This window comes from Anabrus simplex, chromosome 9 (assembly GCF_040414725.1).
Source record: "Anabrus simplex isolate iqAnaSimp1 chromosome 9, ASM4041472v1, whole genome shotgun sequence".
In the NCBI taxonomy this organism is placed as follows: Eukaryota; Metazoa; Arthropoda; class Insecta; order Orthoptera; family Tettigoniidae; genus Anabrus; species Anabrus simplex.
This window is the reverse complement of record NC_090273.1, coordinates 165735042-165751697: the sequence shown is the minus strand read 5'-3', so window position 1 is coordinate 165751697 and position 16656 is coordinate 165735042. Positions and strand designations below refer to the sequence as shown.

The window sequence follows — 16656 nt, the reverse complement described above, 5'->3', positions numbered from 1 at the left end:
AACTAAAAACGAATTAAGATAGATGATATTAAAAACATGTGGGGTTAGTGTGTTACTGGTATGAGAGCAGATGATTACATGGTTGATTGACTTAAAACTATGTCTATTCATTAGAATAGTTGTTCAAAAAATATTTTCACTTTGTTACATAAAAAGTCTGTGTGCAATTAAAATTTTTAAAAAATGTTTAACTTTATAACATTGTTCGAATTGTTGAATGTTTTTCTTCCTTTCCTTCCAGGTAAGTTGTTGTATGTTGTGTGCTTGCTTATAGTGCTTTTGATTGAGTCTAATGTGAAAATTTTGGAGCTGATTGCTGATCTATTAATGTGAAGGGAGCCTCGTTTCAAATTTCTTGCTATAGCTGAATTCCGATTCTACTGTGAGGAGCATACAACGGAATACACACACCATTACTTCACCAGATGCAAAGCAGCATCAAACGTCCCTCCAGGGTCACAGTAGAATCGGAATTCAGCTATAGAAAGAAATTTGAAACGAGGCTCCCTTCACATTAATAGATCAGCAATTAGCTCCAAAGTTTCCACATTAGACTCAATCAAAAGCACTATAAGCAAGCACACAACATACAACAACTTACCTGGAAGGAAAGGAAGAAAAACTTTCAACAATTCGAACAATGTTATGAAGTTAAACATTTTTTAAAAATTTTAATTGCACACAGACTTTTTATGTAACTAAGTGAAAATATTTTTTGAACAACTATTCTAATGAATAGACATAGTTTTAAGTCAATCAACCATGTAATCATCTGCTCTCATACCAGTAACACACTAACCCCACATTGTTTTTAATATCATCTATCTTAATTCGTATTTAGTTTTTAAGTGAATCAATGTATTTGTAAATCTATGTGTTTAAAATCTTAACCATTCACCTAAGCCACTATAACAGCTGAGGATGTTCCTAAAAAAGGAACGAAACATGTACTGTTGACATATAAATAAAAAATTTGCCAAAAGGCAAAATAAGTATCAAAACGGTGGAAGAATCTCAATAGTGTAAAATTTAGTGATTAAATTTTGATACGGAAAATGAAGCTGATTACTTGCAAACCAGGACAGATGTTGCAACTTACATATGTACATAAAGCCATGGGAGATTTTGGGATTGCCTATTACTGTTTTGGTCCTAATATAAGACTGGGAATTTCACGTTTTTGTGTTAAAATGTTATAAAAGCCACAGTCGTTTTATTTGCGCACGTTACATTTACAAACTTTGTATCTCGCACTCTTACAGCGAGCGTGCTTTCCAGCTGAGTTCAAGGTTGCGAATAATCATAATTTTGGAAGTGTTAATGATATTTTTTCTCTTTCCAATTTGACTGTGATTAGTGACGGACAGAATACATTCGAGAACTTGAGGATTGTTACTTTTGAAACCAAATTCTCGCGTTCAACATAACCTTTAAAAGTCGAAGTAGCCTAGGCCTAATTTACGCAGTACAAGATTTCCATAAACTGACCAGGAACAGTATACCGGTGACCAAATTACAATGGAAGATTAAAGAAAAAGATTTTGCCATCATGTTGTACGCTTTTGTATCTAATGTGCTTTATTTTATTAGATTAGAGAATGAAAAGATACTTGTAGTCGACTGTTGTTTGGCTTCACGTTACGGGTATTACTAATAGATCTTTCGAAGAGTTTGGTTGATCAAAGTTGCTGAACTGAAAGAAGTTCTCAAAGTAATAGCACAAAGTTTTTCAGAGGAAACTGACGAAGATTCCCTGGTAAAACTGAATGTAAAGTTTCGAGATTTTAAAGTCGCATACCGGTAATTAACGTTTGAAGCCAGCCCCGCGGTCTAACTTGCCTGCCTCTCACCCGGAGGGCCCAAATTCGATTATGCCTACTGGCCAGGTCAGGCATATTACCTGGGTATGAGGGCTGGCTTCAGGTTCACTCATTCTACAATTACCTTTAATTGAGGAGCTATTTAATGGTTTAATGGCGGCTCCAGTCTAGAGAGCCAGGAATAACGGCTGAGAGAATTTGTCACACTGACCACGTGTCACCTCGTATCTACAGGCCTTCGGGCCGAGGGCGGTCGCTTGGTAGGCGGAAGGCCCATTAGGACTGTGGTTTGGTTTAGGGGTGTTTGTAAGATTATTGGTATACATATTTCATTTTTTTGTGATGTTTAGCCAAATTGTTAATGGTTCATTCGTTTCCGGATTTTCCGTTTTCCCGTGTTGTATGTTTTTTTTCCGTGGTCCCTCGAAAAACGGAGAATTGAGGTTCCACTGTACCAATCTTCTTTAAATGTTATGTGATATATACTCACATCAATAAACATTCATTGTATTGAAAAAGTGGACCTTTAACATTTTACTGCTATCTGAGCAAGACGACATGTGCACATATTGTGAAGACGACATCAGACAGAGAATGGTGTGACATGTTGGGAATCCTTAAGGACAAGAAGAAGCCATACGGCCTCAGCTACCATCTAACCTGCCTGTGCATTGCATTTCAATGCTAATGGAGTTATTCTACACTATGTAACATGTTAAAAATGACAATATGACAGCGGCATGGGCAGTCACGGCTCAGTTTCAGTTTGAAGTCAGAGGCTGATCCAGCAAAAGAAGTCGTCTGCGTCAAGAAAGATGATGAGAAGAGGTTCATGCCAAGATGAGTAGCCAAAGTCTGGGAAGATAAAGCCTTGCTGCCAATATTAACAACAGGATTTTACGGAAATGAGCTTGTTAAGTTGCTGAGTCTGCTACTGAAGATTAAGCCCATGGTAGTCAACAGGTCACTGCATAGAATTTTCCTTGTCACATGTCTGATGATGGGTATCGATAATATTGACTCAGTACAAGTGTATTTACCTTTTAGTTTCAGGTGGCAAGTGTTTCCTTGTAGCACATATTATGAACTAGAAGCATGAGAATAGAGGCTCACCTGTGCTAATTTTATGGAGAGCATGGATGTGAGACCATATATTCTCTTGTAAAGAGGCAACATGTAGAAGTGTGGCGTCGGAGAGCGCGGTCCATGAACGACACCGCCCCCGCGCCACAACGGCGATCGGATGCTCCCGTGACGAGCCCTGCCGAGGCCCTTCTGCGGCCAAGGCTTCCTGCCGCCTCCTCGCACTTCTGCTCTCACCTTGGTGTGGGCAAAACACTGAGGAGAAATACAACTTGTTAAGGAGCATTTCACTTGAAATACACTTGTTGAGAACATACAGTAAATTACATACCAAGAGACAACTGTGGGATCCAAACGCACACTGGATGTGTAACTGTACAGAATCCTAACTCCATGTGAAGAAATCTGTTTTGCAATTACAGCAATATTTACACCAAATTAGAGGTTATGTATTTATTAATGTGTCATGAGCATTATTTACTAGTTCGCTTGAGCGTGAGCAAGGGATCGGTTTGTTGGCTAGTACACCACTAGATGGAGTGACTGCGAGAGCCTATGAGCGAGTGATGCAAGTGACGAGCAAGGCACCGTCGTGCTGGTAGTTGCTTAATGAGATGGTGAAGGATAAATACAGTAGCCATCATACATGATGTGTTGTACTGCAGGTAGTCAGGTAGGCTATGTATCCTGTAAACAGTGTTCTTCATTGTTAACATCAGAGGTCACACATGTCGACAGAACACAGAGTAGTGTACCACAAGCTGTTAAAAATTGCTTGCACAGAAATGTGTAAAAATGTGCACTTCTGATCTATGTCCTTTCAGTCTTGCATTGGGTGATGCTTTTGTGAGATGTCCCAGGAACTACTGTAGTAAATATGGGTGCACAGTATGGAAGAGTACATTGTGATGATATTCTACCCCATTCTAAAACCAACTTGCATAACACAAACAAAGGCCGCAGAAATAAGAGCGAAGGCGCTCATTAGCCTAAACCTTGTCTTAGAGACATCCTTTTCCTCCAATTCAACTGGTGCTTCTGTGGGTGCTTCTCTGCAGACCAACAAATGAGGATACTAAGATACATCTAAACTTTAATTGGCACCTATGAAAACAGATGTACGGAATATTATTCTTCCAAGTTCATCAAGTCTTTATTACATTTGTTATTAATTTCAAAGAAGATTTGAGAACTCCACTACTGGCAAGAGAAAGTATCGTCTGAAGAAGTGCACATTTTGCTGTGGCCATCTGTTGGTGAACTAAAATTTCTGCTCCAAGAAGAGAGAAAATATATGTTCTGTGCCGTGATATCCCCACCGCCAGTGAAGACATAGGTTTTAATTTGTTACAGTATAATGCACTGGTCCATCCATCGTAACAACTCTCCAGTCACCAAACATGGCATGACACATGTATCTAGTGCAGCAAGTGAGATGATATCAATGTCTAACTCATTCTGTTCATCATTTAATGAGGGAATTACACTGGGAAATGTCCACGTTTAATTTTCTTGCTCTCGCTCGTTATTCTTACATTACTTTTATTTCGAACCAAAGACAGAGTTTAATTTTGCACTTACTGAGCGAGCGGCTGCACATTTTGAGAGATAGTGGGTCGCCATTAGTGTTGCGGTGATGTACAGCAAATTTTAAAAAAATGCATTTATTATATATTATTGTTATTTTTTTACCTCAAGACATAATTTAATTTACATTCGATCTAGTGTACAAGAATATATATATATATATATTCTAAAATTACAACAGCAAACAGAATATAGGAAATTGAATTTAAAAAACTCAATTTACTATTTTATTTCATTGCTCGAAGTTCTAATTCAAATACTATTTAACTGAACGTATTCTTTAAAATTATAATTACCATATATTTAATGTTGTTTACAAGATAGAACCTCTTTAATTTTCATTGATTCAGTGTTTGTAATACAAAGATGGCACCAAGTATAAAATAGACAAATCAGAACGTTTGCTGATACAAAATCAGCTGGTTGTCCTTGCGAGCGTAGTTTCGAGTGCTCTCCACACTTGGACATTGCAGTGCTCTATTTGCATTGTAACTATACTATCAGCAACATTCTGTGACACCAAAAGTTGGGAAATCTCTGTTAAGCAAGAGAGCTAATTATAAAGAAAGTTGTGTCCAACATGACACATATGACTCAACAGTTTTCATGGCACGAGTACACTAACATTTAGAATCAGTATTTTGAAAGCGGCATGCTACATGTGGCAAGAATGCAAGATAGTGATTAGCTCGAACAGAGAAAAGATCCAAGGATTGGAGTGATGGCTGGTAGGATAACCATGTATTTGCAAAATGTATTTAATGGCTGGATTGCCGGAAGTGTTTGTCCTATCTTGAACTGTCTTGTCAATTTGTGTCTCCACTCTTGACTTTTTTTTTTTTTTGTTATTTGCTTTACGTCGCACCGACACGGATAGGTCTTATGGCGACGATGAGGGAGGAAGGAGCTAGGAGTGGTAAGGAATCGGCCGTGGCCTTAATTAAGGTACAGCCCCAGCATTTGCCTGGTGTGAAAATGGGAAACCAAGGAAAACCATCTTCAGGGCTGCCGACGGTGGGGTTCGAACCCACGATCTCACAAATAGTGGATACTGGCCGCACTTAAGCGACTGCAGCTATCGAGCTCGGTTCTTGACTTTGAGCTGGGACATCTGACTGACTGCGGCGATGGAAGTCTGTTGTGAAGTGTGAGTATGTATTTACTGTGGTGTCAGACCATGAACTAGTTTGCTACTTGCTACGTTATCGGCAAGTGTGGCGAGTGAGTATGTATTAGGGCACTCATTAGTAGTACGAGTTCATCCAAACATTGGGAGATGAAAGCTATTACTGTCCTGTATGCTGTGACAGGTTATATGGTGACGGTTCATGATCCTGTATTTCTCACTAGTCACAAGAAGAAGAAGACATCAATATTCTAAAGGCTAATGCCTTGTCTTTTCTTTCACTTGCTGTTCGTTTCAGTTCCATGTAGTTGTTACAACCTAACGTCTTCTTGATGTCGTCCAAATACTTCATCCTAGGTCTTCCTCTCCCTTTCTTTCCCAGCACTTTCCCTTCAAGTATGTTGTCTGATGACATGTCCAATTAATTTTAATTTCCTGTTTTCCATTTTGTTTAAAAATCTTCTCTCTTCTTTAACTTCCCTTAAGACTTTCAGGTCGTCCAGCTCGTTCTGGTCATTTTGCGCCATATCCACATTTCAGTAACTCCTTTCTAATTTACCCAGAGTCCAAGTCTCACTTCCATACTGAAGTGTACTCCATACAAATGTTTTCTGACCTCTATATTCATGTGTGTGCTGGTTAAAATTTTTTTCTTACTCATAAATGCCTGTTTTGCCGATTCTTCTCTTTACTTCCAGGAAGCATCTATTATCCTCTGTTATCATACTACCAAGATAACAGAATTGTTTCATCTGATCAATTCTGACGTCATCAACTTTTATATTGGTTTTAATTTCTTCCATATTTTTCCGTATTACCATTAATTTCGTTTTCCGTTTGTTTACTTTTAATTTCCATAGTTTAAGAGTGCCTGAGAGGACTTCCAGCATTCTATTCATTTCTTTTTCTGATTCTCAATTAATATGATGTCATCTGCAAATGTGATACAATGTATCCTTTCACCATTGACTTTTATTCCCTTTGTCTTCCCCTTCATGATCTGAATAGCTTCCTCAATGAACATATTAAATAAATACGGTGATAGAGGACAACCTTGTCTAACTCCTTTCCTAATCCTGGCCTTTACTTCTACCTGATTGATGATTATTTTTGTGCTTTGGTTCAGATACAGTTGATTAATCATTCTTCTATCCTTCCAGACCAGTCCTATTTTCCTCATAGTTCCAAAAGTAGTTCCCAGTTCACGTAGTCAAAAGCTTTTTCTAAGTCACTGAAGGTAAGGAGTCATTCTATTCATTTCCATCCTTCTCTCCAATAACATGCGTAAGGCCAGAATTGCTTCTCTTGTTCCTCTGCCTTCTCTAAATCCAAATTCGTCTTCTCCAACATACTTATCTACTTTTCCTTTTATTCTGTTCTTAACTATGTTAATGAGTATCTTGGAGGTATGTGTTAATATTGATAGTGTTCTATAATTGGTGCAGTCAACTGCCCTTCCTATTTTAGGTACGGTAATGGTTTGGCGTTGTGTGAAGTCTTCTGGCACGATTCTGATTTCGTAGCATTCATTTATTACTCTAAATAATTGGTCTTTCATGTAAATATGGACAGTGCAATTTGGCGCGAATGTAATATTTTCCTACCTTGGTTATGCTGTATAGTGAGGAAGAGTGTTTTACTGATGATGATGTGGGTATTGTTCGAATGTTCCATGCTAATACATCAGTGGTTATTTTGTACAGTGTGTATTTCTGATGTTGTAATGTGTTACAGGTATGTCTCTGTGTGTCATTTGAGGAGAGCCAGTATATCCTCAAGTCAGGACATCATGGTAGATGTATTAGTCTCATGCTACGTTTATTTTGTGTATTATCACGTACCCTGGTGCTTTAAAAATGTATCCCGCAGTATTGTGTTAATCAAGTAAATGTATTGGAAAGTTCAGAAACCTGTAGATGCAACTTAAGTGCCACAGCAGTTTAAAAGATTCATACAAATAATAATAAATTATATGACAGTTACCCTGAGTACTTCTGGTTTAAAAGTGAATGTTTTGAGTAAGGCTGAAAACATAGCGAAGCGGGGAGTAAAGCAGAGAGCAGAGCAGCGAGCAAAGCATTTTATTATCAACGCGCCGATGAAGGAGGTTGGTGGTCATAGTGAAGCGGAGGGCAAAGCAGCGAGCAGTGCGCGCCAACAGACTTCGCAGTCAGGTAGTGAATAATGGACGAGTTGTTTATGCTGGAAAATTCTGCATTAAAATCTGGCATGTGATGCAAAACGGAGATACCAGTACCAGTAGAAGTTGTAATGTGCACCCAATAACCCAGTGGCGAAAGAGCTTGGTGAGAAATATTAGATTAGCTGTCCTAGATATTCTCGGAATGAGTTGATTTTAGTCTTCAGTTGTTTAGGGCAAGTCAGAGTATTAAATTACGAAATACATTCCTACGTTTCCTCGTGCATATATAAGTCAGTAACGAAACATTCTGGTGAGAAATATTATCCGGGAAGCCTGAATGTGTCTCCACACACGCAGCGTCTCAATATAAAACGATTACCGGTACCGAAAAAGGCAGACGCAGGCTAAATACCATTTAAATGTTATTCTAAAATATATTATTAAGCCTTTACTACAGGCCACGTCCCTAGCTGCCGCCCTCGAAAGCCTGGATTATTCTCATAAGCCAAAAATGTAAGATGGCAAGAGGGCCGGTATGTGTTTTAAAACAGTACATGCATCTCATCTCCTTTGACGGTGTACCTGATGAGAGCTGCACAACTTCGGAATGAGGACAACGAACGATTTAACTACAGCAGTGACCAAGATGTTAAGCCCCTTTAAACAACAAGCAGCAATCTGTAGGCCTAAAAATGTTTCAACCGCCGGGACTCGGTATTTTCCCCGTCCGGAAAGCCAGCTACTGCTACGGTCAACCGGCTTACGAGAAGTCCCGTAGAAATGCCGCTCCGCAACGCGATAGGTTAAACATTAGCATAGTTAGGGACCTGCCCTAACAAAACTCACCTCATCTCCTATAGGCGCAAAATGTCAATACACTTTACACTGATATCTCAAAAAGCACTTATTCTGTAATGGCAACAAAGATTCCACAACCTCGCTCTCGGATGAAAAAAAGAAAACTACCAGTTATTACCGCACGATTTGAGATGTTACGAATTTTTAACTAACATACCTAGTAGAACAAGTAATAAAAGCTCATTATATTGGAATTAGTCAAGTTTGCCCAGATTCCTTAAATTTATGGCACATGTAAAATCATCTAAAAACTACTACAGTAATTTAGTATATCTACATACTTGTTTTCATTTCTGCAGCAACTTCATCCCAAAGCTTATCTAGAACAAAGCGATTGTGGTGTTGTGCGTCCTTTTAGCCCCACAGAGCATTACGAATATAAACAGCACTAATTAATTGATCGATATCCATGTTGGATCCAAGGTAAGAGCAGCGAGCAAAGCAGCGAAATCAAATTATTTTAAACGCTCCGCTTTGCTCTCTCCTCGTGATAAAAGTGACGCTTTGCTCGCTGCTCTGCTCTCTGCTTCGCTCCCCGCTCCACTATGTTTTCAGCCTAAGGTTGTGATCACTTTGTGGGGCTAGTGTTCGATTGAGCTCTGTCTTAACATTAAAAATTAAATAATTGAAGTTCAACCAATTCAATACATAAAAGAAAGAAATGTAGTAATTACATTCTTATTTAAATGGGACCAGTTTCGACCCTAGTCCAGGTCATCGTCAGCCGTAAAAACAAGTAGGCGAAATCACACAATGTTTATGAATAATAGAGAAATGGGTCAGTTTCACACTCTGTCAGGCACAAAGTCACAACACTATCAAATAATATATGAATATTATAAATAAACTTGAAGTCGCAGACGAATAGATTTGTAGAAGCAAACCACCAGTTCCCGGTGATCAGCGCGGCACATTCAAGGTCATGCGCTGCAGTCTCGAACACCAAAGTAGAGTGGAGAATGTCTTGAAGGTCCAATATTTGTCTCGGTTGCGGGAAGTTAAGTACGTATATAAAAAATATACGACGCAAATCAGTATAATTGAATGAGAACTTGTGCTCCTGCTAAGTTCTTGGAAAACAGTTGACTCGAAAAAACAATTGTAAAGAGAAAAAAATGTAGTAAAAAGCGCAATATCGGAAAACAAATGAAAACTTATATGCACAGTGCGCTATTTTTTAAATTGAAAAAATTATTAGGACATGATTGAAGTAGTCGAAGTTGGCGCAAGACAAGAGTTAAAATTTGAAAGAGGAGAACCGAAATGAAGGTCGATTGTTTTTTTTTTTTAATAAATAGAGAAGGTAGAATAAATTAACAGAGGAAGAGTGATAGTGAAAAAAGAGAAAAAATAAAAGAGATTGAAGTTAGATGGTATTGAGGAAGGATAAGATAGGGAAAATGAAGGAGGGGTAGTTTAGGGTGCGTTAGGAGGGTGGGTTATTGGAGGTAGAAAATGTGGGTGGGAACTTTATAAGGCATGGAAAATAGAATTGGGGTTTTGGAATTTGGAATTTTTGAGAAGAAGAATTAGGAAGTCAAAAACGATATTGGGTTTTTCAGAAATGTCGTTTAAATTGAAATTAGGGTTGAAGTACTGGTCAAGGTGGATAAAGCAATTTTCAGTAATGTTTAAGAGGGGGCCTTTGTTAATGATTTTAAGTATATTCATGTCATTGTTAATACTGGTGAAACTATGCTTGGAGTCTTGTATGTGCTGTCCTATGGCAGAGAATCTGTTGTATTTAATGGCGTTGACATGTTCAGAGTACCTGATATTGAAGTTGCGGCCAGTTTGTCCGACGTAGGAGGAATTGCAGTTGTTGCATTTGAATCTGTATACACCAGATTTAGAAAAAGCATTAGACTTATTTAGAGATTTAGAGTTGTGTAAGATATCAAGATTTCTATTGTTAGTTCTAAAAGAAATTTTCATGTTATGTTTTTTTAAAATATTAGTTATTTTATAAGCATCCTGAGTGAAAGTGAAGGTGGAAAAAGCAGTTGGTTTTATTGTGTCTTTAGATAAAGTGGTTTTTGGACGGTGTTTGAATTTGTTGATGATGCGGTTAATGAAGGAGTTGTTATAGCCATTAAATTTAACAATGTTGTGGATGGTGTTTAATTCATTATTTAAATCTTTTTTGGACATAGGGGTGTTGAAGGCACGAAAAATTAAGCTGTTATAAGTAGCACGTTTATGAGCTTGGGGGTGCGAAGAATCTTGTCTTATTGTAGTTGCTGTTTGGGTTGGTTTTCTGAACATTTTGTAAGATAAAAAGGAAGGATGTCTAGTAATAGTTAGGTCTAGAAAATTAAGAGTTTGGTTGTGTTCTGATTCGAGGGTGAATTTACTGTTAGAGTCTAAGTTGTTGAGATGAAGAAGTGTAGAGGCTGCGTTGGTTGATTCCTCATTTAATATTACTAATGTGTCGTCGACATATCTCGCCCAAAAGAGGATGTTGGAGAAATTATTATTATTATTATTAATTTTAGTGTTTTCTAAGAAGTCTAGGTAAATTTCAGCAAGAATGCCAGAAGCTGGTGAGCCCATAGCCAAGCCATCTTGTTGATAAATGGTGTTGTCAAAGGTAAAATAATTATTGTTGAGAACTAATTTTAAAATAGACATGAAGTCTTGAATTTCAAGTTTACTTAGGTTACTGAATTTGTTTAGGTTGTTGTTTATAATGGGGAATAATTTTGAAATTGGAATACTAGGGTACATGTTCACAATGTCAAAAGAATGGAGAGAAAAATTTGGTTGGATTTCAAAATTCTTTAATTTGTTGATTAGATCAGAAGTGTTTTTGATAGATTTGTTGGATAAAAATCGATAATTTTTTAGTAAAAATGTTTGGATAAATTTAGAAGTGTTGTATAGGGGACTGGGTCTGTAATTGATTATTGGACGGATGGGAATGTTAGTTTTGTGAATTTTAGGGAGGGCTTTGGCAGTGGGTAGTCCTGGGTTCATGTTTATCAGTTTAGTTTTTCCTTGATCTGTGAGGAGAAAGGAAGCGTTTTTTAAAGTATGTTTGAGTAGGCGTTGGATTTTTGTGGTTGGGTCTTTTTTTTACTGTAGAAAAAGAAGGGTCACTGAAAAAGTTTTTGGTTTTATCTAAGTAGTCAGTTTTATCCATTATGACAGTAGTGTTGCCTTTATCAGATTTGGTGATAATGAGATTATTGTCATTGATTTTCTTTTTAAGATCTGAAATGATTTTATTATCTTTAATTAAATTATTAATATTATTATTATTATTAAGAGAAGTGTTTTTGTTATTGTTAATGAAGACTTTTTCGAGTTTCCTTTTTACTTCGTATCTGATTTCACCTTGTACATCTGTTGGCATTTTGTTAATGGCTATTTCAGATTCAATAATTAAATTGGTGGCTACATTGAAAGTGTTGAGATTGGGCCAATTGTGTTTGAAGCCCTTTGAAAGAATTGAGTTTTCAGCATCACTCAGAGTTGTTTTAGATAGATTTACGATGGGAGGATGGAATTGTTCAATAGTTTTGGAGGGTGTGTTACGGTTCTTAAACTGGAACTTATGTGAAGAAGAGTTGTTCTTAAGAATTTTGAGTTTTTTCTCTAGGGTTTGTTGTTTGATTGACAGTACATGAAATAATTTATTGTCTACTTGAGTTAGGAAGAGGTTCCATTGTGCACTCGGGAGAAGATTAGCAATTTCTAGATGTGTTTCGTATAATCTGTTGTTTAAAAATTATTTTTTCTTGTATAAGAAACGAATTTCATTTTTTAACCAAATTTTGTTGGTTATTCTTTGGGTTTTTAACATGTGAGGAGAACAAATGTTTTTTCTGGTACAACTTTGAAGAAATTTGGGGGTAACATTGTAGGATATGCATTGTTTCAGGAAGTCGATGTCTTTTCCTAATTTAGCGATCTTGATCTTAAGGCCCATGTAAGAGAAGGCTTTTTGTTTAGCTTGGTTAGCTTGTGCATTTAAAGATAAAAATTACATTGTTCAGTATTGAAATTATTAACATTAAAAATTAAATAATTGAAGTTCAACCAATTCAATACATAAAAGAAAGAAATGTAGTAATTACATTCTTATTTAAATGGGACCGGTTTCGACCCTCTTTCAAATTTTAACTCTTGTCTTGTGCCAACTTCGACTACTTCAATCATGTCCTAATAATTTTTTCAATTTAAAAAATAGCGCACTGTGCATATAAGTTTTCATTTGTTTTCCGATATTGCGCTTTTTACTACATTTTTTTCTCTTTACAATTGTTTTTTCAAGTCAACTGTTTTCCAAGAACTTAGCAGGAGCACAAGTTCTCATTCAATTATACTGATTTGCGTCGTATATTTTTTATATACATACTTAACTTCCCGCAACCGAGACAAATATTGGACCTTCAAGACATTCTCCACTCTACTTTGGCGTTCGAGACCGCAGCGCATGACCTTGAATGTGCCGCGCTGATCACCAGGAACTGGTGGTTTGCTTCTACAAATCTATTCGTCTGCGACTTCAAGTTTATTTATAATATTCATATATTATTTGATAGTGTTGTGACTTTGTGCCTGACAGAGTGTGAAACTAACCCATTTCTCCAATATTCATAAACATTGTGTGATTTCGCCTACTTGTTTTTACGGCTGACGATGACCTGGACTAGGGTCGAAACCGGTCCCATTTAAATAAGAATGTAATTACTACATTTCTTTCTTTTATGTATTGAAATGGATGAACTTCAATTATTTAATATTTAATGTTAATAATTTCAATACTGAACAATGAAATTTTTATCTTTAAATGAGCTCTGTCTCACAAATATTGAGTAGGCCATGGCCGAGTTTCAGTTTGAAGCCAGAGGTAGCAGAAATTTAAGTCTATATGCTATCAAGCAGAAAGAGATCAGACTATTTCAAACTCTTTGAGGGAAGGGAAGAAGAAAGAAAAAAAAATACTTATTTATACATACAAGGAAGACACCTTCCATCTCGACAACTTTAGAACCAAACAAAGTTAGGCCTACGCATGGAGGTCTATACGACATATGAAGGTCGACGCCAAGTGGTTATGGCTAAAAGTAACGAACACTGAACTGGACACAAATTAGGCAGGCCAAGTCAAATTAGTGTGTTAAGCTTTAATGAAAATGCAACAAAAGCAGTACCATAATGTTTTTTCCTCTGCTTCATTTAGGAATAATTAATAACACCGAGTTATGTTTTCCCCCCCAAACAACTGTACTATTTACACATTTATCCTAATTTAGTCATGCATGGAGATTTCCTCCGGGCCTGTTATACTATGCATGGCAGAATTCGTTATATCCAACTGGCAAAGCTGTCCTCCCCTATACCTTCCTCCTCATTCATTTGGATTCGCCTTGTGGGGAATTCATCACCGCATCTTATCTTCTGTGGAAGGGAAGGGACATTTTTGAGACAGTTATCTCGAGTCCATTAATAAGCATGGTTCTATATTTTCTCTGGGTCTGGTTTTATTTTCTTTATTGTTTAAAATTGTGACTTCCACCCAAAGGCTTTTGGTAAGTAACATTTTATATGTAATAGCATCAATTCTACAATGTTACAAACTTTGGGCTGGGAAGAGTTTAGTAAGGTTACTACCTGCTTGACTAAACAGTATAAGAATTTCATGATTTTGGTCGTACTGAGCACTAACAGGTATCCCTACCCAACTGCTGCAGTTTCCCCTCCTTTCCTTGATGTAGCCACAGAGACACACACAAAACGCTGTCAACTTGTGTACACTGATTTTTATTAACAATTAATTATTTACACATTAATCACATATAACCTAATCAACTGCTGTCACAAACTAACCTCACACATCAACAAACCACCATCTTTAACAACTGCCTATCACAAAACACATGGAGATTGCAACCTTGAAACAGTGCTCATGAAAACAATTCCAACTAAACAATACCTCCAGTCTACCATCAAGACCACTTCCTTATATATGTCACCTGGCCAAGCTTCTAGAAGGATAGGTCACAGCATATCTTATAGTAAATTCTAGACTGCTTAATACATAGTTACAATTGGAAGGAAAGTTCTCCATAGTTCTTGTCTTACCTGGTGTTATTCTGGATATTACAATGTGTTGCACAATACTGTAGTGGATTACTCACCATATATACAGGGAATAACCTATATATATAAAATTAAGAGTTTTGTCTGTACATTGCTCAGAATTTGAAAAGAATGGTATTTCTGTATCGGTCATGTCCGTAGTAACAAGGAAATGTACTTTTTACTTTTCCGTAATTTCTGTCTGTCTGTCTGTCTATATGTATGTACATGCATCACTAGAAAACGGCTAAAGAGAATTTATGCAAAGTCGGGAAATAAGTCGCTACAATCTAAGCAATAAATAATTTTATTCACACTGATAGAAATGGTAGTTTAAGGGAAGGCCTAAAATTCAATTTTAAATATTTATGTTATTAGTGGCCGTATCGATAAATACCAAATAACCAAAGTTATATAGAATTAAATTTCTGACCATTTATGTCTTAAACATTTTTACTGTACCAGATATGATAAGACAGATATTCATGAATTCGTATTGTTGTTGCTAAGTCCATATCGACGCCGAGCCATGAGAAAATGGGCTAACAGAATTTTTAAAAAATCGGTATATAGGGTCGGGGAATAAGAAACTACAGTCTAAGCTATAAACAACTTTATTCACCCTGAATGGAATTGTAGTTTAGGGGAAGGCGCCTAAAATTTTAGTTTTTAAATACGTATGTTTTTGGTCCTATCGAAAAGTACTACATAACAAAAGTTAGAGAATACAATTTCCGATAATTATGTTTTATTCAGTTTTACCGTACGAACTATGATAAGAGTGGTATTTCAGAGTGGGAAGAAAACTAAATCTGAAGGCCTACAATATCGAAAGCGCATAACATTGAACAACAATAACATTACATTGACCATTGTTTGTTGTGATGTTCTTTGTCTCTTATGCTGCCTCTCAACTCTGATAGATGGGATTACTGCTGCGTACCGAGTGTAACAGCCTGACTGAATATTGGCGGGAAATAGCCGGGAAGTTAGAAAACTTTCTTCTTTAGCATGCCGTTCCTCTGGTTCATACCTACATTTTCTGATACAGCTGGTACATAACACACTGGTTCTTCACAGTATTCCAGTTATTCGATCCCTCCTCTGACGCGCTGTTTTGAATGAGCAATGTGCATAATTAAGGCAGAGGCTGACAGTAGTAGTAGTAGTAGTAGTAGTAGTAGTAGTAGTAGTAGTAGTAGTAGTAGTAGTAGTAGTAGCAGTAGCAGCAGCAGCAGCAGCAGCTGTATGGCCTGGTCTAGAATAACAATTCAGGCCTATTCAAAATTAAAGCACCACAATTCACTGAATAACGCAAAATTCAACCCTGGAAAGAGCCGTTTCTTAAGAGAAGCTTCTTCCTTTTCACTTTCATTAAATTCTACATTCATCGTATTCCAAATTATCAGTGAAGAGGGGGTTTCTCCTCTGGCTTGGAGGAAAAATTTGCCTCCAAGTCGGAGAGGTTTTTCTGCCGCCAGTGTAGTGAAGTGATATTTTCCGACATCAGATACTCCTAGGAAACATAAAAGGGCATAGTTTTTGCCCTGGGAGTCTCCACTATTCGACCCTCTACCCGCCGAAAAAAAAGATGAAGAGTGTTCACTAATCACGGCTGTCTGCAGCTTGGTCATTCCAGCTCTGGAACTTTGGACTGTTAGATCGGTAGTGTATTGCTGTTCGTTAACCCACTGAACTGCAATTTTTGTTGAAAATAAATATACATTGATTGCAATTTAATCTGACCTAAAAGACATCACTTTTGCTACAGCAAGTTAACACACTGAAACACAGTCCACATTGTAACAATAGTTCAACACAGTGTGGTAGATCTTAAAACACTCATATACATGCAGTGCCACCTTACACTTATCACATTCATAGCGGGATTCATCCCTGTTCTTTCCCTTGGGATTTTTTTCCTCTGCAGTCATAGCAGACCTCGCAAGAAA

The 16656-nt window shown here is 37.1% G+C and overlaps 1 protein-coding gene across 3 annotated transcripts in view; it reads right to left on the bottom strand.

The window, feature by feature from the left end:
• Positions 1-16656, bottom strand: part of mRpL4 (mitochondrial ribosomal protein L4) — a 261863-nt gene that overhangs the window by 190657 nt on the left and 54550 nt on the right. For all 3 annotated transcript variants that reach the window (XM_067153850.2, XM_067153851.2, XM_067153852.2), the window contains exon 4: positions 2934-3158. In XM_067153850.2, the coding sequence (XP_067009951.2) occupies positions 2934-3158 (225 nt within the window). The remainder of the gene's footprint in view (positions 1-2933; positions 3159-16656) is intronic.